The sequence below is a fragment of the Oncorhynchus mykiss genome, chromosome 26 (assembly GCF_057628025.1).
Source record: "Oncorhynchus mykiss isolate SJ-2025 chromosome 26, ASM5762802v1, whole genome shotgun sequence".
Lineage (NCBI taxonomy): Eukaryota > Metazoa > Chordata > Actinopteri > Salmoniformes > Salmonidae > Oncorhynchus > Oncorhynchus mykiss.
In genome coordinates, this window is record NC_143047.1 from 39,555,001 (window position 1) to 39,578,590 (window position 23,590).

Consider the following 23,590-nt stretch of genomic DNA (forward strand, 5'->3'; position numbering starts at 1 on the left):
TCCTTCACCTCCACGACAGAGTGATTACTGGTCTGTCTGTGGACATGTCGAGCTCCAGCTATATCAATGCCTCACCACACTCCTTCACGACAAAGTGATTACTGGTCTGTCTGTGGACATGTCGAGCTCCAGCTATATCAATGCCTCACCACACTCCTTCACCTCCACGACAGAGTGATTACTGGTCTGTCTGTGGACTTGTCGAGCTCCAGCTATATCAATGCCGCACCACACTCCTTCACGACAAAGTGATTACTGGTCTGTCTGTGGACTTGTCGAGCTCCAGCTATATCAATGCCGCACCACACTCCTTCACGACAAAGTGATTACTGGTCTGTCTGTGGACATGTCGAGCTCCAGCTATATCAATGCCGCACCACACTCCTTCACGACAAAGTGATTACTGGTCTGTCGGTGGGTGGGATGGGTGAGAGTGATTACTGGTCTGCCTGTGGATGGGATGGGTGAGAGTGATTACTGGTCTGCCTGTGGGTGGGATGGGAGTGATTACTGGTCTGCCTGTGGGTGGGATGGGTGAGAGTGATTACTGGTCTGCCTGTGGATGGGATGGGTGAGAGTGATTACTGGTCTGCCTGTAGGTGGGATGGGTGAGAGTGATTACTGGTCTGCCTGTGGATGGGATGGGTGGGAGTGATTACTGGTCTGCCTGTGGGTGGGAGGGGAGAGAGTGATTACTGGTCTGCCTGTGGGTGGGATGGGTGGGAGTGATTACTGGTCTGCCTGTGGATGGGATGGGTGAGAGTGATTACTGGTCTGCCTGTAGGTGGGATGGGTGAGAGTGATTACTGGTCTGCCTGTGGGTGGGATGGGAGTGATTACTGGTCTGCCTGTGGGTGGGATGGGTGAGAGTGATTACTGGTCTCCCTGTGGATGGGATGGGTGAGAGTGATTACTGGTCTGCCTGTAGGTGGGATGGGTGAGAGTGATTACTGGTCTGCCTGTGGATGGGATGGGTGGGAGTGATTACTGGTCTGCCTGTGGGTGGGATGGGAGAGAGTCATTACTGGTCTGCCTGTGGGTGGGATGGGAGTGATTACTGGTCTGCCTGTGGGTGGGATGGGTGAGCGTGATTACTGGTCTGCCTGTGGGTGGGATGGGTGGGAGTGATTACTGGTCTGCCTGTGGATGGGATGGGTGAGAGTGATTACTGGTCTGCCTGTAGGTGGGATGGGTGAGAGTGATTACTGGTCTGCCTGTGGGTGGGATGGGAGTGATTACTGGTCTGCCTGTGGGTGGGACTGGTGAGCGTGATTACTGGTCTGCCTGTGGGTGGGATGGGTGGGAGTGATTACTGGTCTGCCTGTGGATGGGATGGGTGAGAGTGATTACTGGTCTGCCTGTAGGTGGGATGGGTGAGAGTGATTACTGGTCTGCCTGTGGATGGGATGGGTGGGAGTGATTACTGGTCTGCCTGTGGGTGGGATGGGAGAGAGTGATTACTGGTCTGCCTGTGGGTGGGATGGGAGTGATTACTGGTCTGCCTGTGGGTGGGATGGGTGAGCGTGATTACTGGTCTGCCTGTGGGTGGGATGGGTGGGAGTGATTACTGGTCTGCCTGTGGATGGGATGGGTGAGAGTGATTACTGGTCTGCCTGTAGGTGGGATGGGTGAGAGTGATTACTGGTCTGCCTGTGGGTGGGATGGGAGTGATTACTGGTCTGCTTGTGGGTGGGATGGGTGAGAGTGATTACTGGCCTGCCTGTGGGTGGATGGGAGTGATTACTGGTCTGCCTGTGGGTGGGATGGGTGAGCGTGATTACTGGTCTGCCTGTGGGTGGGATGGGTGGGAGTGATTACTGGTCTGCCTGTGGATGGGATGGGTGAGAGTGATTACTGGTCTGCCTGTAGGTGGGATGGGTGAGAGTGATTACTGGTCTGCCTGTGGGTGGGATGGGAGTGATTACTGGTCTGCCTGTGGGTGGGATGGGTGAGAGTGATTACTGGTCTGCCTGTGGATGGGATGGGTGAGAGTGATTACTGGTCTGCCTGTAGGTGGGATGGGTGAGAGTGATTACTGGTCTGCCTGTGGATGGGATGGGTGGGAGTGATTACTGGTCTGCCTGTGGGTGGGATGGGAGAGAGTGATTACTGGTCTGCCTGTGGGTGGCATGGGAGTGATTACTGGTCTGCCTGTGGGTGGGATGGGTGAGAGTGATTACTGGCCTGCCTGTGGGTGGGATGGGAGAGAGTGATTACTGGTCTGCCTGTGGGTGGGATGGGTGAGAGTGATTACTGGTCTGCCTGTGGGTGGGGTGGGTGAGGGGGATTACTGGTCTGCCTGTGGGTGGGATGGGTGGGATTACTGGTCTGCCTGTGGGTGGGATGGGTGAGAGTGATTACTGGTCTGTCCGTGGGTGGGATGGGTGTGATTACTGGTCTGTATGTGGGTGGGATGGGTGAGAGTGAGTACTGGTCTGCCTGTGGTTGAGAGGTATTACTGGTCTGCCTGTGGGTGGGATGGGTGAGAGTGATTACTGGCCTGCCTGTGGGTGGGATGGGAGTGATTACTGGTCTGCCTGTGGGTGGGATGGGTGAGCGTGATTACTGGTGTGCCTGTGGGTGGGATGGGTGAGAGTGATTACTGGATTGTGTGCACTCTCCACCGGCTGAAGACCAGATGTAGACTGCAGTCTGTAGGACAGGAAGAGACCATGGCAGCATGGAAACAGGGACATCTCTATTTGCACACAGCACTGTTCCCGCCCCAGAACAATGCTGAATTGTGGCTGTGGTGATGTCATCTTGTCACTGATCTGACAGTGTCGTAAATCTCCTTTCCTGAAGAACTTCCTGTCTGTTTTTTTTCTATGTATGTATTTAACAAGTCAGTTAAGAATAAATTCTTACTTACAATGACAGCCTACCAGTGGGTTAACTGCCTTGTTCAGGGGCAGAACAACAGATTTTGCCGCTGTCTGTAAGCAGACGTTCCCCTTTACCACACCTAGGATCTATTCACCTTCCCTGATGTATCATCGATCGTTAGTGGGACAAACCTCAAAACTGTCCTTGGATCAGTGTCTAAGGGCCATCCAGCTCTACACCTGTGATTAGGTCTAGTGTGACCCAGACGATAGATGTATCTCACGCTGCAAGGCAGCAATTCGGTCAGTACATGCTTGTGGGTAACGACAAACAAAAGTAGTGGTTTGAGTGTTTTTATGATGGAGTCGACCACTTCCCCTCGCTGGGAAGTGAAGTGGCTGGTGTACTGTTTTTTCAAGGTTTCATGGGTCCAAGCTCAGGACATATGTGTCACAAAGGAATCCTTTCATGGAGCCGCCTCCTCGTTAGGAGTTGCTGATTTCAGACTCAAATCACTTGTGAGGGACTGCTCTTGTGAGGGACTGCTCTTGTGAGTGACTGCTCTTGTGAGGGACTGCTCTTGTGAGGGACTGCTCTTGTGAGGGACTGCTTTTGTGAGGGACTGCTCTTGTTAGGGACTGCTCTTGTGAGGGACTGCTCTTGTGAGGGACTGCTCTTGTGAGGGACTGCTCTTGTGAGTGACTGCTCTTGTGAGGGACTGCTCTTGTGAGGGACTGCTCTTGTGAGGGACTGCTTTTGTGAGGGACTGCTCTTGTTAGGGACTGCTCTTGTGAGGGACTGCTCTTGTGAGTGACTGCTCTTGTGAGGGACTGCTCTTGTGAGGGACTGCTCTTGTGAGGGACTGCTCTTGTCTACCTTTATTTACTTACTCGCTATTTTATGTGAAATATTTTCTTGTGGCGTTGAACGTTTGCCACACTGAAAACATTTCACACTCTGACTAACATGGGACTTGAATTGCCATGACAGCACTGACAAAATTCCTCTGAACTATAGGGGTGGACAGAAGAGATTTTGAAGAAAGCAACACTCCTCTTTACTGTCTTTACTAGTGGGGGTTTCTCTCCTCTTTACTGTCTTTACTAGTGGGGGTTTCTCTCCTCTTTACTGTCTTTACTAGTGGGGGTTTCTCTCCTCTTTACTGTCTTTACTAGTGGGGGTTTCTCTGGGGATTTTGGAACAGCAACACTCCTCTTTACTGTCTTTACTAATGGGGGTTTCTCTGGGGATTTTGGAACAGCAACACTCCTCTTTACTGTCTTTACTAATGGGGGTTTCTCTCCTCTTTACTGTCTTTACTAGTGGGGGTTTCTCTAGGGATTTTGGAACAGCAATCTCGAAGTTAAAGGAGAACTCCACCCAAACACAATATTTTGGTATTTGTTTCATTAGTCCATGGTTGACATAATCCCAAAATGTTTTGTTTGTCAACAATCAATTTTTCAAGATGTAAAACTTTCAAAATACAGAAATCATCACCATACGATGATGCGTTTTGTGTCATATGATACAAAATGCATCACACAGAGATGATTTCTATATTTTGAAAGTTGATTGCTGACCATCAAAACATTTTGGGACTATTTTAACAATGGACCAAAATACCAAAATATACTTTTTGGTGGCGTTTTCCTTTAATACTCTAATGTGGTATTATCATTTTGTGTTTTTTCCTTTAATACTCTAATGTGGTATGATCATTTTGTGTTTTTTCCTTTAATACTCTAATGTGGTATGATCATTTTGTGTTTTTTCCCTAAATCTAAAATAATCCAATTATGTTCAACCAGCCGGTTGATCTAAGCTGTTAACCATGAATGCCCACTAACCTGTCAACTAAACAGCTGACCTTCTGCTCACATGGACCAGCATATACAGTAACCAGAAAACCACCATGTCAGCACATTCAACATGATAAAACAGCAACTAACTGGTGCCTTCAATACATCCCAGTGCTGGTATTGCAGAAAGTCCTTTCTGAACCTCCCTCCTTAATATCTCTCCATCTCTTCTCCATCTGTTCTCCATCTCTTCTCCATCTCTTCTCCATCAGATGTCATGGCGTCCGACATACCGAAGCTCCAAGTTTCGAAACGTCTACGGCAAAGTGGCCAACCGGGAGCACTGCTTTGACGGCATTCCCATCACCAAGAACGTCCATGACAACCACTTCTGTGCCGTCAATGCCAAGTTCCTGGCCATCGTCACGGAGAGTGCCGGTGGAGGGTCCTTTATCGTTATCCCTGTCTCCCAGGTAACCATGGCAGCAGGCCAACAGTGAGCCATTACGTTCTCTGGGCTGCATATCTCTCTGAAACATCTACTCTGAGAATGATTTGTATATTTTTGCACTTTAGGTTGTCCTTTTCTCAAAGTCAAAGCACATGACATTGTTTCACCCCTTCCACCACCAATGTGTAGCGCCCATTTGGGAGGTGCCACGGCATCCATGTTGATGGATATATACGAACAAATGTCAATAGAAAAACACGAAATGCAGCTAGTTTTCTGTAAATCCAGCTTCAGTTTGAAGTGATTGTGAACAGTGCCCTGGTGAGAGAGCAAATGTTCTATAAGAGGCGAAATCTCACATCATTAGCTCATTGTTATGGTTGTATCCCAAAAACAATCACAAGAAAACAGCTTAAACAAACGCAAATGCAGCTACTTTGTTGTTATTCTGGCTGCACTGTTTGATGCGACTGTGTTAGCCAACGTTGGCTAGCTAGCAAGCAATGGATAAGAACGTTGCCAGCCATCATGGCAACAGAACATTTAGAACAAACGACTGGTGTCGTGTCCATAGATTTAGAACAAAAAGACCTAACTACTGGGTCGCGTCTCTGGCAACCGAACCGATAGAATGAAAGACCAGCAAGCTTGGGAACCAACCCTAGATTTGTGTTGAGGATATATCTCGTGGAAGGATGAAATGGTATGAATAAATTAATAAAAATATATGTTTTTATGAAAATATGTCAATCATTGTTTGAATATGTTGGTAACCCGTTGTATAAATGTGATAATGCCCTTGAAGCAGGAGTTTGGAGGATATATTGACACGGTTTGGCGGCCCTCGACTTCATCTCTGGCCTAACAACACCCGTGCCAATATATCCTCCCAACACCGACCTCTCTGGCATCATCATTTAAGTAGATGATGGGTCTCAATCACATCCTCTCTTTGAGACTAATCAAAACTGTTATTAGGCCTAATGGCTCTAAATCCCAAATCACTCATCAACACCAATCTTATTGATCTAATTGGACAAATATGTTTTCTAGAGTAGCATCAGTTGTTGTCAGGGTATACAGATGATGTCACTCATTGTTTAGTATGAAACCCATCTGCACCCTGGGATATGAAAGACCAACTACTATTTACTGAGTCCTGTCTCCTCAAGACAAGATAATTCCACTGCTTCTGGCTGCAAAGCCTTTTATCCAGAGTGCAGGCCAAATCAAACTGTTACCAGAGGGCAGAGAGTTCAGGTCTTGATATGGTAATTCAGCAAGATGCTGTTATCCAAAGCAACTTTCTGTTAACATACAGTATATGTTCCATGAGTGACTTAAAGCCCAGCTTTGGTGTGGCAAGCACTATGTGTGGTGTGGCAAGCACTGTGTGTGGTGTGGCAAGCACTATGTGTGGTGTGGCTAGCACTATGTGTGGTGTGGCAAGCACTGTGTGTGGTGTGGCAAGCACTATGTGTGGTGTGGCTAGCACTATGTGTGGTGTGGCTAGCACTATGTGTGGTGTGGCAAGCACTATGTGTGGTGTGGCTAGCACTATGTGTGGTGTGGCAAGAACTATGTGTGGTGTGGCTAGCACTATGTGTGGTGTGGCAAGCACTATGTGTGGTGTGGCTAGCACTATGTGTGGTGTGGCAAGCACTATGTGTGGTGTGGCAAGCACTATGTGTGGTGTGGCAAGCACTATGTGTGGTGTGGCTAGCACTATGTGTGGTGTGGCTAGCACTATGTGTGGTGTGGCTAGCACTATGTGTGGTGTGGCAAGCACTATGTGTGGTGTGGCAAGCACTATGTGTGGTGTGGCTAGCACTATGTGTGGTGTGGCTAGCACTATGTGTGGTGTGGCTAGCACTATGTGTGGTGTGTGTAGCACTATGTGTGGTGTGGCTAGCACTATGTGTGGTGTGGCAAGCACTATGTGTGGTGTGGCTAGCACTATGTGTGGTGTGGCAAGCACTATGTGTGGTGTGGCTAGCACTATGTGTGGTGTGGCTAGCACTATGTGTGGTGTGGCTAGCACTATGTGTGGTGTGGCTAGCACTATGTGTGGTGTGGCTAGCACTATGCTCCAATCAACTGAAGCAGTTACATTTTACATTTCCCCCATTGATGTTTTTTATTTTACCAGGCAAGTCAGTTAAAGAACAAATTCTTAATATCAATGAGGGCCTAGGAACAGTGGGTTAACTGCCTTGTTCAGGGGTAGAACAACAGATTTGTACCTTGTCAGCTCAGAGGATTTAAACTTGCAACCTTTCGGTTACTAGCCCAACGCTCTAACCACTAGGATACCCTGCCAATGTTGTTTCATTTGAAGTAGTGGAATAGAGTCCAAACCAGGGTACAAGAAGGAGATCTGCAGCTGGCACAGGGTGTAAAAATACATCTCTGCGGAACCAATATTCTAATTAGGAAAAGCAGTTATAGGAATGAAAATGGTGGGACACACACTATAATGGAAAACCACTGTGGGGAATTTTCTGCTCTAGTATTTGACAGCTATTTATTGAATAGGAGAGAAGAAGGCATAGATACATCAGTTTCTGCATTTTCACCAAGTGAAATATGGTGAAATATGAAAGCCACTCCATTAAAATGTTGCAGATACACCGTATTAATACCATATTGGCAGTTATGAGGGATTTCTCATTGCCGTTAGTTGTTTTGGCACTTCCATCAACGATGGTCTTTTGATGGGACAAGCTGTGAACAATACCGCTCTGCTCCAAGATCTTCCATTCTTTATTGCCATGGTCCCTCTCTTTCCACCTCATGCCAAGTTATACTACACTACCTAGAATGCCCCACCCTGTCCCTGTCATGTTCCCTCTCTTTCCACCTCATGCCAAGTTATACTACACTACCTAGAATGCCCCACCCTGTCCCTGTCATGGTCCCTCTCTTTCCACCTCATGCCAAGTTATACTACACTACCTAGAATGCCCCACCCTGTCCCTGCCATGGTCCCTCTCTTTCCACCTCATGCCAAGTTATACTACACTACCTAGAATGCCCCACCCTGTCCCTGTCATGGTCCCTCTCTTTCCACCTCATGCCAAGTTATACTACACTACCTAGAATGCCCCACCCTGTCCCTGTCATGGTCCCTCTCTTTCCACCTCATGCCAAGTTATACTACACTACCTAGAATGCCCCACCCTGTCCCTGCCATGGTCCCTCTCTTTCCACCTCATGCCAAGTTATACTACACTACCTAGAATGCCCCACCCTGTCCTTGTCATGGTCCCTCTCTTTCCACCTCATGCCAAGTTATACTACACTACCTAGAATGCCCCACCCTGTCCCTGTCATGGTCCCTCTCTTTCCACCTCATGCCAAGTTATACTACACTACCTAGAATGCCCCACCCTGACCCTGTCATGGTCCCTCTCTTTCCACCTCATGCCAAGTTATACTACACTACCTAGAATGCCCCACCCTGACCCTGTCATGGTCCCTCTCTTTCCACCTCATGCCAAGTTATACTACACTACCTAGAATGCCCCACCCTGTCCTTGTCATGGTCCCTCTCTTTCCACCTCATGCCAAGTTATACTACACTACCTAGAATGCCCCACCCTGTCCTTGTCATGGTCCCTCTCTTTCCACCTCATGCCAAGTTATACTACACTACCTAGAATGCCCCACCTTGTCCCTGTCAAGGTCCCTCTCTTTCCACCTCATGCCAAGTTATACTACACTACCTAGAATGCCCCACCCTGTCCCTGTCATGGTCCCAAAGCATTCTACAGCTTTCACTTGGATCAGGCATCAATGGCTCTTTTGTCATGGGTATCCAGAGTCATTCAGCTTACTGTGTTGTCATTCATCTGGCTGAGCTCATGGCTTTTATCTGTTCGATTGCCTCATAATTGGCTCATGTGTTTCGGTGTAAGACTTGGGCTACTTTCCCATGCTACCTGGGCTACTTTCCCATGCTACTTGGGCTACTTTCGCAGCCCTCCTCGAAGCAGCTTTCTGCTCGTCTGATTGCAGAATTTCCAACACATATTTTTAACCCTACATTTATTTCTAAGTACCATCCACAGGGTCTGAAAGGCGGCTCATATACTCCCCCTTCACAAAAGTGTTGACCCGTATGACCTAAATAATTATAGTCCCATTTCCAAACTCTATTGCCCAGCAAAGATTCTAGAATCCTTGGTAAATACTCAGTTTAGATATTTTATAACAATGAAATGTATTCTAAATGTACACCAGTCAGGTTCCAGACCAGGTCATAGCACCATCTCTGATACTTCTTGGTTTTAAATTATGTCTTTAATTGTTTGGATGAGAAAACACATTGTGCAGACCTATTTTTTTGACCTGTCTAAAGCCTTCAACACTGTGGATTGCGCATTACTTATTCAAAGGCTTTCATCAATTGATCATGACCAGGCTGGTTTGAAACTATGTTAAAGGATAGAATACAGTGTGTGTTTACTGATGGTGTTAAATCAGGTTTTCTGGATTTAACATAGAGTCCCACAGGGATTGATTTTCGGTCCTGTTCTTTTCACTATTTACATGAACAATATTGGTTTATCTGGAGAGAGAAAAAATGTCACCTGTATGCAGATGACACTGTGGTGCATGCTATTGCCCCCACAGCTGACCAGACTCTATCAGAGCTTTAATCTGTCTTTATTGCCCTGCAGAACGCTTTTGTTGAACTGAAATGGTTACTTAATGCAGGTAAAAACAAGTATATGTTATTTTCCAAATCATGTAAAAATGTATCTGATGATTAATGCATACCTACTTTGGACGGTGCCCTCATTGATCGTGTCCATGCTTATACATATCTGGGTATCTGAATTTACATAAAGCTACTATATCTTTTCAAAGAAGAGTTAGTTTTAAGAATGTAGAATTAAAATAGCCTTCTTCTGTCGGAACAGGTCCTGTTGTTCGTTATAAAGCAGAAAACAAATAATTCAGTCAACATTCATTCTGGTTATTGACGAAGGTAATGTCATCTAACGGTTAAGCTGGCCAAGAAGAAAAACTAAACAACCACCTGTTTGATACACACTCCCTCCACAACACCTGTCTTGAAAATTCAGTGTTATGGTTGTAATAACATTTGTTGGCTGTTATTCATTGGCTTTACAAATCTGGTTTAAATTTTGAGTCTATGAATATGTTCACAGCATTACACACAGACACACAGGAGCAATGCTGTGTGCATCACCTGAACCCTGCCTTGTTTTATGAAATACTATACATTATTATAAATAAATACACAAATTCACAAATGCTATACTATCCAGTCTTTCTACTTTGCACATTCTTCCACTGCAAATCTACCATTCCAGTGTTTTACTTGCTATATTGTATTTACTTCGCCACCATGGCCTTTTTAGTGCCTTTACCTCCCTTATCTCACCTCATTTGCTCACATTGTACATAGACTTATTTTTCTACTGTATTATTATTGACTGTATGGTTGTTTTACTCCATGTTTAACTCTCTGTTGTTGTATGTGTCGAACTGCTTTGCTTTATCTTGGCCAGGTCGCAGTTGTAAATGAGAACTTGTTCTCAACTTGCCTACCTGGTTAAATAAAGGTGATCTGGCCTACCTGGTTAAATAAAGGTGATCTGGTCTACCTGGTTAAATAAAGGTGATCTGGCCTACCTGGTTAAATAAAGGTGATCTGGTCTACCTGGTTAAATAAAGGTGATCTGGTCTACCTGGTTAAATAAAGGTGATCTGGTCTACCTGGTTAAATAAAGGTGATCTGGTCTACCTGGTTAAATAAAGGTCAAATCAAATAAATCTAATAAAATATGTCAGTAGGGCTGGAGTAGTGGAATGGAAATAGCATACAGAGGCTATGACTCTCGTACAGTGAAGAAGGGAAAAACATGAGTAGAAGAAGTATGGTAGGCAAAATGATGTCACCAGTTCCAGTTTAACCATCGGAAAATCCACCCCCACTGCCATGCTGGGTAGATTCAGGCGTTGTGGAGAGAGATGTCCCACTGAGCACAGATGTCATTTCAACGTCTACTTGTGATTTACATTTGGTTGAGTTGTCAACTATTATGTAACCTTCAGGTGAAACTGAGATATTAAACCTACAGATATGATGTAACCTTCAGGTGAAACTGAGATATTAAACCTACAGATATGATGTAACCTTCAGGTGAATCTGAGGTATTGGTTCTACAGATATGATGTAACCTTCAGGTGAATCTGAGGTATTAGTTCTACAGATATGATGTAACCTTCAGGTGAATCTGAAGCATTAGTTCTACAGATATGATGTAACCTTCAGGTGAATCTGAGGTATTAGTTCTACAGATATGATGTAACCTTCAGGTGAATCTGAAGCATTAGTTCTACAGATATGATGTAACCTTCAGGTGAATCTGAGGTATTGGTTCTACAGATATGATGTAACCTTCAGGTGAATCTGAGGCATTAGTTCTACAGATATGATGTAACCTTCAGGTGAATTTGAGATATTAAACCTACAGATATGATGTAACCTTCAGGTGAATCTGAGGTATGGGTTCTACAGATATGATGTAACCTTCAGGTGAATCTGAGGTATTGGTTCTACAGATATGATGTAACCTTCAGGTGAATCTGAGGCATTAGTTCTACAGATATGATGTAACCTTCAGGTGAATCTGAGGTATTAGTTCTACAGATATGATGTAACCTTCAGGTGAATCTGAGGTATTAGTTCTACAGATATGATGTACCCTTCAGGTGAATCTGAGGTATTAGTTCTACAGATATGATGTAACCTTCAGGTGAATCTGAGGCATTAGTTCTACAGATATGATGTAACCTTCAGGTGAATCTGAGGTATTAGTTCTACAGATATGATGTAACCTTCAGGTGAATCTGAGGCATTAGTTCTACAGATATGATGTAACCTTCAGGTGAATCTGAGGCATTAGTTCTACAGATATGATGTACCCTTCAGGTGAATCTGAGGTATTAGTTCTACAGATATGATGTAACCTTCAGGTGAATCTGAGGCATTAGTTCTACAGATATGATGTAACCTTCAGGTGAATCTGAGGTATGGGTGCTACAGATATGATGTAACCTTCAGGTGAATCTGAGGCATTAGTTCTACAGATATGATGTAACCTTCAGGTGAATCTGAGGCATTAGTTCTACAGATATGATGTAACCTTCAGGTGAATCTGAGGCATTAGTTCTACAGATATGATGTAACCTTCAGGTGAATCTGAGGTATGGGTTCTACAGATATGATGTAACCTTCAGGTGAATCTGAGGTATGGGTTCTACAGATATGATGTAACCTTCAGGTGAATCTGAGGTATGGGTGCTACAGATATAATGGCATAATCCTGTAAGATTTACACTGAGGCCCAACATGCTTCTACAAGATGATATCAGGCTTTGTTTTAATATTTGATCAGATGTGTTGCCCACTTTCCCTCAGCTAATGAGTAATGAATATTTCTGATTAAAACTGACATCTGACATGTCTGTTGAGTATTGAGGACCTATGGGAAATCAAACAGGAGATGATGAGTTTAGCTAATAGAAGAAATCTCTGGAAGAAAGTCTACATTAGTAAATTACACACTAATTGAGAATAGTTGGTAAAGTTGTACTGTTGGGAAGCTGTCGAGATTGGACTCTTTTTTTCTGAAAAGCCTGGGTAGGGACTTTAGCTGTAAATCTGTTCTGCCATGAAAAGGATACTCCAAGTTATGAATGCTGCCCTTGGTTTGTCACACACACACACACACACACACACACACACACACACACACACACACACACACACACACACACACACACACACACACATACAGGATATACAGTGCATTCTGAAAGTATTCAGACCCCTTGACTTTTTCCACATTTTGTTACGTTACAGCCTTATTTTAAAATTATTATTTTTTTAAATACAAAAATAACTTCTACAATCTACACACAATGCCCCATAATGATGTAGAAAAAACTGCTTTTTAAAAATGTTTGCAAATGTATTACAAATAAAAACTGAAATATCACATTTACATAAGTATTCTTTACTCAGTACTTTGTTGAAGCACCTTTGGCAGCGATCAGGCTTTTGTAGTAGAGTGGCCAGACGGAAGCAACTCCTCAGTAAAAGGCACATAACAGCCCTCTTGGAGTTTGCCAAAAGGCTCTCAGACGATGAGAAACAAGATTCTCTGGTCTGCTAAAACCAAGATTGAACTCTTTGACCTGAATGCCAAGCGTCACATCTCGAGAAAAGCTGGCACCATCCCTACGGTGAAGCATGGTGGTGGCAGCATCATACTGTGGGGACGTTTGTCGGTGGCAGGGACTGGGAGACTAGTCGGCATTGAGGGAAAGATGAACGGAGCAACGTACAGAGAGGTCCTTGATGAAAACTTGCTCCAAAGCGCTTAGGACCTCAGACTGTGGTGAAGGTTCACCTTCCAACAGGACAACGACCCTAAGCACAAAGCCAAGACAATGCAGGAGTGGCTTCGAGACAAGGCTCTGAATGTCCTTGATTGACCCAGCCAGAGCCTGGACTTGAACCCGATCGAACATCTCTGGAGAGATCTGAAGATAGCTGTGCAGCGACGCTCCCCATCCAACCTGACAGAGTTTGAGAGGATCTATAGAGAAGAATAGGAGAAACTCCCCAAATACAGGTGTGCCAAGCTTGTAGCGTCATACCCAAGAAGACTCAAGGCTGAAATCACTGCCAAAGGTGCTTCAACAAAGTACTGTGTAAAGGGTCTGCATACTTATGTAAATGTCATGTTTAAGACTTTTATTTTTAATACATTTGCAAAAATTTCTAAAAAACTGTTTTTGTTATATCATTATGGGGTATTGTGTGTAGATTGATGAGGGAAAATAATGATTTAATAAATATGGAAAAAGTCAATTGGTCTGAATACTTTCCGAATGCACTGTGTATATAAATATAAAAATGCACGCACGCACGCACACACACACACACACACACACACACACACACACACACACACACACACACACACACACACACACACACACACACACACACACACACACACACACACAGCCAGTTCCACTCAGGCATGGCCTGAAGCTCTCAGCCATATGTCTCTGAGGAAATAAGAAGGAGGTCAGTGGATTGAAGTGACATCAAACATTCATGACATCATGACCAACATGGAGAGGTCTCAGCCATGATCCATTCAAGTCTGCTAATCCAGCGCCTCCCTGTGGACGTGGAGGCACATTGCAATAACAAGCCTTTGGTTGTCCCTGGTCCTTAAACAAAGGAAATGATGTTATTTCTTCAATGTGTATTTCTCGGCTGAATTGTGTTTATGTTGATTGACTTTAACAGCCAAGTGTTGAGTTTGTTTGGTGATTGAAGGATCAGCTGGGAAACATTGTTACAGCATCAGTACACATTGTTACAGCATCAGTACACATTGTTACAGCATCAGTAAACGTACACATTGTTACAGCATCAGTACACGTACACATTGTTACAGCATCAGCACACGTACACATTGTTACAGCATCAGTACACATTGTTACAGCGTCAGTACACATTGTTACAGCATCAGTACACATTGTTACAGCATCAGTACACGTTCACATTGTTACAGCATCAGTACACATTGTTACAGCATCAGTACACATTGTTACAGCATCAGTACACATTGTTACAGCATCAGTACACATTGTTACAGCATCAGTACACATACACATTGTTACAGCATCAGTACACATTGTTACAGCATCAGTACACGTACACATTGTTACAGCATCACTACACGTTCATCGTGTTGTATCAGCACCCCAAGGGTTCAGTTACACTACGTCAACATTTCTCTGTAAGGGTGAACGTTTTAAAGAGACGTTATTTGACTGGGGTCATCAAATTATCCAATACATTTTGTAGGGTTGTGTTAACTGTTTACATGGCTAGTGTTACTAAGTGGTGTCCTCTGATCTTGACATATGTAGGGCAGTGTTAACTGTTTACATGGCTAGTGTTACTAAGTGGTGCCCTCTGAGGGCTCCCGAGTGGCGCAACGGTCTAAGGCACTGCATCTCAGTGCAAGAGGCATCACTACAGACACTGGCTCAATTCCTGGCTGTATCACAACTGGCTGTGATTGGGCGTCCCATTGGGTGGTACACAATTGGCCCAGTGTCGTCTGGGTTTGGCCAGGGTAGGCCGTCATTGTAAATAAGGATTTGTTCTGAACTGACTTGCCTAGTTAAATAAAGATATTTTTTTAAATGACCTTGACATATGGCCTATATGTGTGATGTCATCGTTTGGAAAATACATAGTCATGTACATATCAGTAATGGTGATAGAAAGCCATTGATGTCTGTTCTTTCCAACAATATACGATCAGTATGTTTGTTCTTCCGTTTCAGGCGGGCCGCATCGACCCCCACCACCCCAAAGTGTGTGGCCACCAAGGCAATGTCCTGGACATCAAATGGAATCCCTTCTTTGAAAACATCATAGCTTCCTGCTCTGAAGATTCCTCTGTAAGTGCACACACACACACACACACACACACACACACACACACACACACACACAGTAAACTGCTGCTTCTGCTGACTCATTGACTGTGCAGCTACAGTTGAAGTCGGAAGTTAACGTACACCTTAGCCAAATACATTTAAACTCAGTTTTTCACAATTCCTGACATTTAATCCATGTAAAAATTCCCTGTCTGAGGTCAGTTAGGATTACCACTTTATTTTAAGAATGTGAAATGTCAGAATAATAGTAGCGAGAATGATTTATTTCAGCTTTTATTTCTTTCATCACATTTCCAGGGGGTCAGAAGTTTATATACACTCAATTTGTATTTGGTAGCATTGCCTTTAAATTGTTTAACTTGGGTCAAACGTTTCAGGTAGCCTTCCACAAGCTTCCCACAATAAGTTGGGGGACTTTTGGCCCATCCCTCCTGACAGAGCTGGTGTAACTGAGTCAGATTTGTAGGCCTCCTTGCTCGCACACGCTTTTTCAGTTCTGCCCACACATTTTCTATAGGATTGAGGTCAGGGCTTTGCGATGGCCACTCCAATACCTTGACTTTGTTGTCTTTAAGCCATTTTGCCACAACTTTGTTAGTATGCTTGGGGTCATTGTCCATTTGGAAGAACCATTTGTGACAAAGCTTTAACTTCACATGTGCATGTGTGTGTGTGTGTGTGTGTGTGTGTGTGTGTGTGTGTGTGTGTGTGTGTGTGTGTGTGCCAGGTACGAGTATGGGAGATCCCAGAGGGAGGGCTGAGGCGGAATATGACAGAGGCCATGATGGAGCTATATGGACACAGCAGACGTGTGGGCCTCATCGAGTGGCACCCCACCAGCAGTGGAATCCTCTTCAGTGCTGGCTATGACTATAAGGTATTATCACTTATCACTGGCTACAACTGTAAGGTATCATCACAGATCACTGGCTACGACTGTAAGGTATCATCACAGATCACTGGCTACGACTGTAAGGTATCATCACAGATCACTGGCTACGACTGTAAGGTATCATTACAGATCACTGGCTATTACTGTAAGGTATACACAACAGGGTCATATTCATTCGTGCACACCATAGCACAACGTCACAAAACTATTTGTAACAGTACAAACTCAAATAAAATGTGTTTTTATTGGAGTTCAGGGGAAGTCTTTCCCCATTTTACTCCCTTTTCTTCAAAGATCAGATATGATCTAAGATAAGATCAGAACTGACAGTTGATATGATTCCCTGCCCGTCCCATCCAGATCCTGATCTGGAACCTGGAGATAGGTGAGCCGGTGAAGATGATCGACTGTCACTCTGACGTCATCGTGTGTATGTCCTTCAACACAGACGGCAGCCTGCTGGCCACCAGCTGTAAAGACAAGAAGCTGCGTGTCATCGAGCCACGCTCCGGGAGAGTCTTACAGGTCAGTCTTACAGCGAGCAGAGAAAGTTTCACTGTCCTTTACAGAGTACATATAAATGAGTGAATATAATGCCCCATTGAGGTAGAGTATCTGTGAGATTGTTCCCCACATTTAGAGTGAATATAATGCCCCGTTACTGTAGTCTCTGTGTGATTGTTCCCCACATTTAGAGTGAATATAATGCCCCATTACAGAAGAGTATCTGTGAGATTGTTCCCCACATTTAGAGTGAATATAATGCCCCATTACAGTAGAGTCTCTGTGTGTTTGTTCCCCACATTTAGAGTGAGTATAATGCCCCGTTACAGTAGTCTCTGTGTGTTTGTTCCCCACATTTAGAGTGAATATAATGCCCCGTTACAGTAGAGTATCTGTGAGATTGTTCCCCACATTTAGAGTGAATATAATGCCCCATTACAGTAGAGTCTCTGTGTGATTGTTCCCCATATTTAGAGTGAATATAATGCCCCGTTACAGTAGAGTATCTGTGAGATTGTTCCCCACATTTAGAGTGAATATAATGCCCCGTTACTGTAGTCTCTGTGTGATTGTTCCCCATATTTAGAGTGAATATAATGCCCCATTATAGTAGAGTCTCTGTGTGTTTGTTCCCCACATTTAGAGTGAATATAATGCCCCGTTACTGTAGTCTCTGTGTGATTGTTCCCCATATTTAGAGTGAATATAATGCCCCATTACAGAAGAGTATCTGTGTAATTGTTCCCAACATTTAGAATGAATATAATGCCCGATTACCGTAGTCTCTGTGTGTTTGTTCCCCACATTTAGAGTGAATATAATGCCCCATTACAGTAGTCTCTGTGTGATTGTTCCCCACATTTAGAGTGAATATAATGCCCCATTACTGTAGAGTCTCTGTGTGTTTGTTTCCCACATTTAGAGTGAATATAATGCCCCATTACAGTAGTCTCTGTGTGTTTGTTCCCCACATTTAGAGTGAATATAATGCCCCGTTACAGTAGAGTCTCTGTGTGATTGTTCCCCACATTTAGAGTGAATATAATGCCCCATTACAGTAGTCTCTGTGTGTTTGTTCCTCACATTTAGAGTGAATATAATGCCCCGTTACAGTAGAGTCTCTGTGTGATTGTTCCCCACATTTAGAGTGAATATAATGCCCCGTTACTGTAGTCTCTGTGTGATTGTTCCCCACATTTAGAGTGAATATAATGCCCCATTACTGTAGAGTCTCTGTGTGTTTGTTCCCCACATTTAGAGTGAATATAATGCCCCATTACTGTAGAGTCTCTGTGTGATTGTTCCCCACATTTAGAGTGAATATAATGCCCCATTGAGGTAGAGTATCTGTGAGATTGTTCCCCACATTTAGAGTGAATATAATGCCCCGTTACTGTAGTCTCTGTGTGATTGTTCCCCATATTTAGAGTGAATATAATGCCCCATTACAGAAGAGTATCTGTGTAATTGTTCCCAACATTTAGAATGAATATAATGCCCGATTACCGTAGTCTCTGTGTGTTTGTTCCCCACATTTAGAGTGAATATAATGCCCCATTACAGTAGTCTCTGTGTGATTGTTCCCCACATTTAGAGTGAATATAATGCCCCATTACAGTAGAGTCTCTGTGTGTTTGTTTCCCACATTTAGAGTGAATATAATGCCCCGTTACAGTAGAGTCTCTGTGTGATTGTTCCCCACATTTAGAGTGAATATGATGCCCCATTACAGTAGTCTATGTGTGATTGTTCCCCACATTTAGAGTGAATATAATGCCCCATTACAGTAGTCTCTGTGTGTTTGTTCACCACATTTAGAGTGAATATAATGCCCCGTTACAGTAGAGTCTCTGTGTGATTGTTCCTCACATTTAGAGTGAATATAATGCCCCGTTACAGTAGAGTCTCTGTGTGATTGTTCCCCACATTTAGAGTGAATATAATGCCCCGTTACAGTAGTCTCTGTGTGATTGTTCCCCACATTTAGAGTGAATATAATGCCCCGTTACAGTAGTCTCTGTGTGATTGTTCCCCACATTTAGAGTGAATATAATGCCCCATTACAGTAGTCTCTGTGTGATTGTTCCCCACATTTAGAGTGAATATAATGCCCCGTTACAGTAGAGTTTCTGTGTGTTTGTTCCCCACTAGCATGCCAGCTGTAAGAACCACAGGGTGAACAGAGTGGTGTTTCTGGGCAACATGAAGAGGCTGCTGACGACAGGTGTGTCCCGGTGGAACACCAGACAGATTGCACTGTGGGATCAGGTGAGGCAGCCGGGGACCCCCTGCTGGGATGTGGGGCTGAATGTTTCCCCTTGTGTGTGTGTGTGTGTGTGTGTGTGTGTGTGTGTGTGTGTGTGTGTGTGTGTGTGTGTGTGTGTGTGTGTGTGTGTGTGTGTGTGTGTGTGTGTGTGTGTGTGTATATGTGCAACTGCACTTGGGTGTATATCCTCAATTAAGGATTGTGTGTGTCCTCAAGTGTGTGTGTTCATGAACAATGTCTGATCCAAGTGTGTGTGTGTGTGTGTGTGTGTGTGTGTGTGTGTGTGTGTGCGTGCGTGCGTGCGTGTGTGTGTGTGTGCGTGCGTGCGTGCGTGTGTGTGTGTGTGTGTGTGTTGTCCCACAGGAGGACCTGTCTATGCCCATGGTAGAAGAGGAGATAGACGGTCTCTCAGGGCTGCTGTTTCCTTTCTATGATGCAGACACACACATGCTGTACCTGGCAGGAAAGGTGAGCACCGCCCCTTACACAACACAATGAACAGTGTGAACATGAGTGTGGACTCATGTAGTGGATCTTTTTTCAAAGACAAATTAGTCATTTGATTGGTTTAGGTAGATGCGAGACGTCATTTGATTGGTTTAGGTAGATGTGAGACGTCATTTGATTGGTTTAAGTAGATGTGAGACGTCATTTGAATGGTTTAAGTAGATGTGAGACGTAATTTGATTGGTTTAGGTAGATGTGAGACGTCATTTGATTGGTTTAAGTAGATGTGAGACGTCATTTGAATGGTTTAAGTAGATGTGAGACGTAATTTGATTGGTTTAGGTAGATGTGAGACGTCATTTGAATGGTTTAAGTAGATGTGAGACGTAATTTGATTGGTTTAGGTAGATGTGAGACGTCATTTGATTGGTTTAAGTAGATGTGAGACCATAGTGTATCCAAACCGTTAACTCGTTAACCAAAAAGATACTTAAATAGTATTTCCCTGATTCAATGCTGGTATTCCCTTTCTGTTTCGTCAACAACCCCTGTCAGGAACAGTGAGAGTAAATGTACAGTATAGGAAGACATCTGGGTCAGATAGTAAACAAATACATCCATTCCATTCACAGGGCGATGGCAACATCCGTTACTATGAGATCACCACGGAGAAGCCATACCTGCAGTATCTCATGGAGTTCCGCTCCCCTGCCCCACAGAAAGGCCTTGGTGAGTGACAGACTCACCGGGGGCCGACCCTTACAGACAGAGAACAAGGGTTTGGGTTTGTTTGCTCAGCCACATCTTAGCTTTTATTCAGTAATGTTGCTGCTCTTGTGAAAAATCTTGTATAAAAAATCAATGGAAATGTCATCAATGGTTTAAAAGAGTAATGTTAAACAGTAACACCACTGTGGTGATGTCTAAGGTAATGTTATACAGTATTATCACTATAGTGATGTCTAAGGTAATGTTATACAGTAACGGGACTGTGGTAATGTCTAAGGTAATGTTATACAGTAACATGACTATGGTAATGTTATACAGTAACATGACTATGGTAATGTTATACAGTAGAAGGACTATGGTATTGTTATACAGTAACAGGACTATGGTGATGTCTAAGGTAATGTTATAGAGTAACATGACTAAGGTAATGTCTAATGTAATGTTATACAGTAGCAGGACTATGGTAATGTCTAAGGTAATGTTATACAGTAACATGACTATGGTAATGTTATACAGTAGCAGGACTATGGTAATGTTATACAGTAACAGGACTATGGTGATGTCTAAGGTAATGTTATAGAGTAACATGACTAAGGTAATGTCTAATGTAATGTTATACAGTAACAGGATTGTGGTAATGTCTAAGGTAATGTTATACAGTAATATCACTATGGTGATGTCTAAGGTAATGTTATACAGTAACAGGACTATGGTGATGTCTAAGGTAATGTTATACAGTAGCATCACTGTGGTGATGTCTAAGGTAGTGTTATACAGTAACATCACTATGGTGATGTCTAAGGCAATGTTATACAGTAATATCACTATGGTGATGTCTAAGGTAATGTTATACAGTAATATCACTATGGTGATGTCTAAGGTAATGTTATACAGTAGCAGGACTATGGGGATGTCTAAGATAATGTTATACAGTAATATCACTATGGTGATGTCTACGGTAATGTTATACAGTAACAAGTCTAAGGTAATGTTATACAGTAACACCACTGTGGTAATGTCTAAGGTAATGTTATACAGTAACATCACTATGGTGATGTCTAAGGTAATGTTATTCAGTAACATCACTATAGTGATGTCTAATGTAATGTTATACAGTAGCAGGACTATGGGGATGTCTAAGATAATGTTGTACAGTAATATCACTATGGTGATGTCTAAGGTAATGTTATACAGTAACATCACTGTGGTGATGTCTAAGGTAGTGTTAAACAGTAACATCACTATGGTAATGTTATACAGTAACAGGACTATGGTGATGTCTAAGGTAATGTTATACAGTAGCATCACTGTGGTGATGTCTAAGGTAGTGTTATACAGTAACATCACTATGGTGATGTCTAAGGCAATGTTATACAGTAATATCACTATGGTGATGTCTAAGGTAATGTTATACAGTAGCAGGACTATGGGGATGTCTAAGATAATGTTATACAGTAATATCACTATGGTGATGTCTAAGGTAATGTTATACAGTAACAGGACTATGGTGATGTCTAAGGTAATGTTATACAGTAACATGACTATGGTGATGTCTAAGGTAATGTTATACAGTAATATCACTATGGTGATGTATACGGTAATGTTATACAGTAATATCACTGTGGTGATGTCTACGGTAATGTTATACAGTAACAAGTCTAAGGTAATGTTATACAGTAACACCACTGTGGTAATGTCTAAGGTAATGTTATACAGTAACATCACTATGGTGATGTCTAAGGTAATGTTATACAGTAACATCACTATAGTAATGTCTAAGGTAATGTTATACAGTAACATCACTATGGTGATGTCTAAGGTAATGTTATTCAGTAACATCACTATAGTGATATCTAAGGTAATGTTATTCAGTAGCAGGACTATGGTGATGTTTAAGGTAATGTTATACAGTAACATGACTATGGTGATGTCTAAGGTAATGTTATACAGTAACAGGACTATGGTGATGTCTAAGGTAATGTTATTCAGTAACATCACTATAGTGATATCTAAGGTAATGTTATTCAGTAGCAGGACTATGGTGATGTCTAAGGTAATGTTATACAGTAACATGACTATGGTGATGTCTAAGGTAATGTTATACAGTAACATGACTATGGTGATGTCTAATGTAATGTTATTCAGTAGCAGGACAATGGTGATGTTTAAGGTAATGTTATACAGTAATATCACTATGGTGATGTCTAAGGTAATGTTATACAGTAACAGGACTATGGTGATGTCTAAGGTAATGTTATACAGTAACAGGACTATAGTGATGTCTAAGGTAATGTTATTCAGTAACATCACTATAGTGATATCTAAGGTAATGTTATTCAGTAGCAGGACTATGGTGATGTTTAAGGTAATGTTATACAGTAACATCACTATAGTGATGTCTAAGGTAATGTTATACAGTAACAGGACTATGGTGATGTCTAAGGTAATGTTATACAGTAACAGGACTATGGTGATGTCTAAGGTAATGTTATACAGTAACATGACTATGGTGATGTCTACGGTAATGTTATACAGTAATATCACTGTGGTGATGTCTAAGGTAATGTTATTCAGTAACATCACTATAGTGATGTCTAATGTAATGTTATTCAGTAGCAGGACAATGGTGATGTTTAAGGTAATGTTATACAGTAATATCACTATGGTGATGTCTAAGGTAATGTTATACAGTAACATCACTATAGTGATATCTAAGGTAATGTTATTCAGTAGCAGGACTATGGTGATGTCTAAGGTAATGTTATACAGTAACATGACTATGGTGATGTCTAAGGTAATGTTATTCAGTAGCAGGACTATGGTGATGTCTAAGGTACCTCCATTCCCTCCTCAGGTGTGATGCCTAAGGTAATGTTATTCAGTAACAGGACTATGGTGATGTCTAAGGTAATGTTATACAGTAACATCACTATAGTGATGTCTAAGGTAATGTTATTCAGTAACAGGACTATGGTGATGTTTAAGGTACCTCCATTCCCTCCTCAGGTGTGATGCCTAAGCATGGGCTGGACGTAACGGCCTGCGAGGTGTTTCGCTTCTACAAGCTGGTGACGCTGAAGGGGCTGATCGAGCCCATCTCCATGATAGTACCAAGGAGGGTCAGTGTCAGTGGGGATGCC

General features: G+C 43.1%; 1 protein-coding gene across 2 annotated transcripts in view; it reads left to right on the top strand.

The window, feature by feature from the left end:
- coro2ba (coronin 2Ba) overlaps positions 1-23,590 on the top strand; it is an 81,554-nt gene that overhangs the window by 56,383 nt on the left and 1,581 nt on the right. For both annotated transcript variants that reach the window (XM_090223059.1, XM_090223060.1), the window contains exons 2-9: positions 4,901-5,101; positions 15,496-15,612; positions 16,340-16,489; positions 16,865-17,029; positions 19,160-19,276; positions 19,638-19,742; positions 20,354-20,450; positions 23,457-23,569. In XM_090223059.1, coding sequence (XP_090079185.1) covers positions 4,901-5,101; positions 15,496-15,612; positions 16,340-16,489; positions 16,865-17,029; positions 19,160-19,276; positions 19,638-19,742; positions 20,354-20,450; positions 23,457-23,569 — 1,065 coding nt within the window. The remainder of the gene's footprint in view (positions 1-4,900; positions 5,102-15,495; positions 15,613-16,339; positions 16,490-16,864; positions 17,030-19,159; positions 19,277-19,637; positions 19,743-20,353; positions 20,451-23,456; positions 23,570-23,590) is intronic.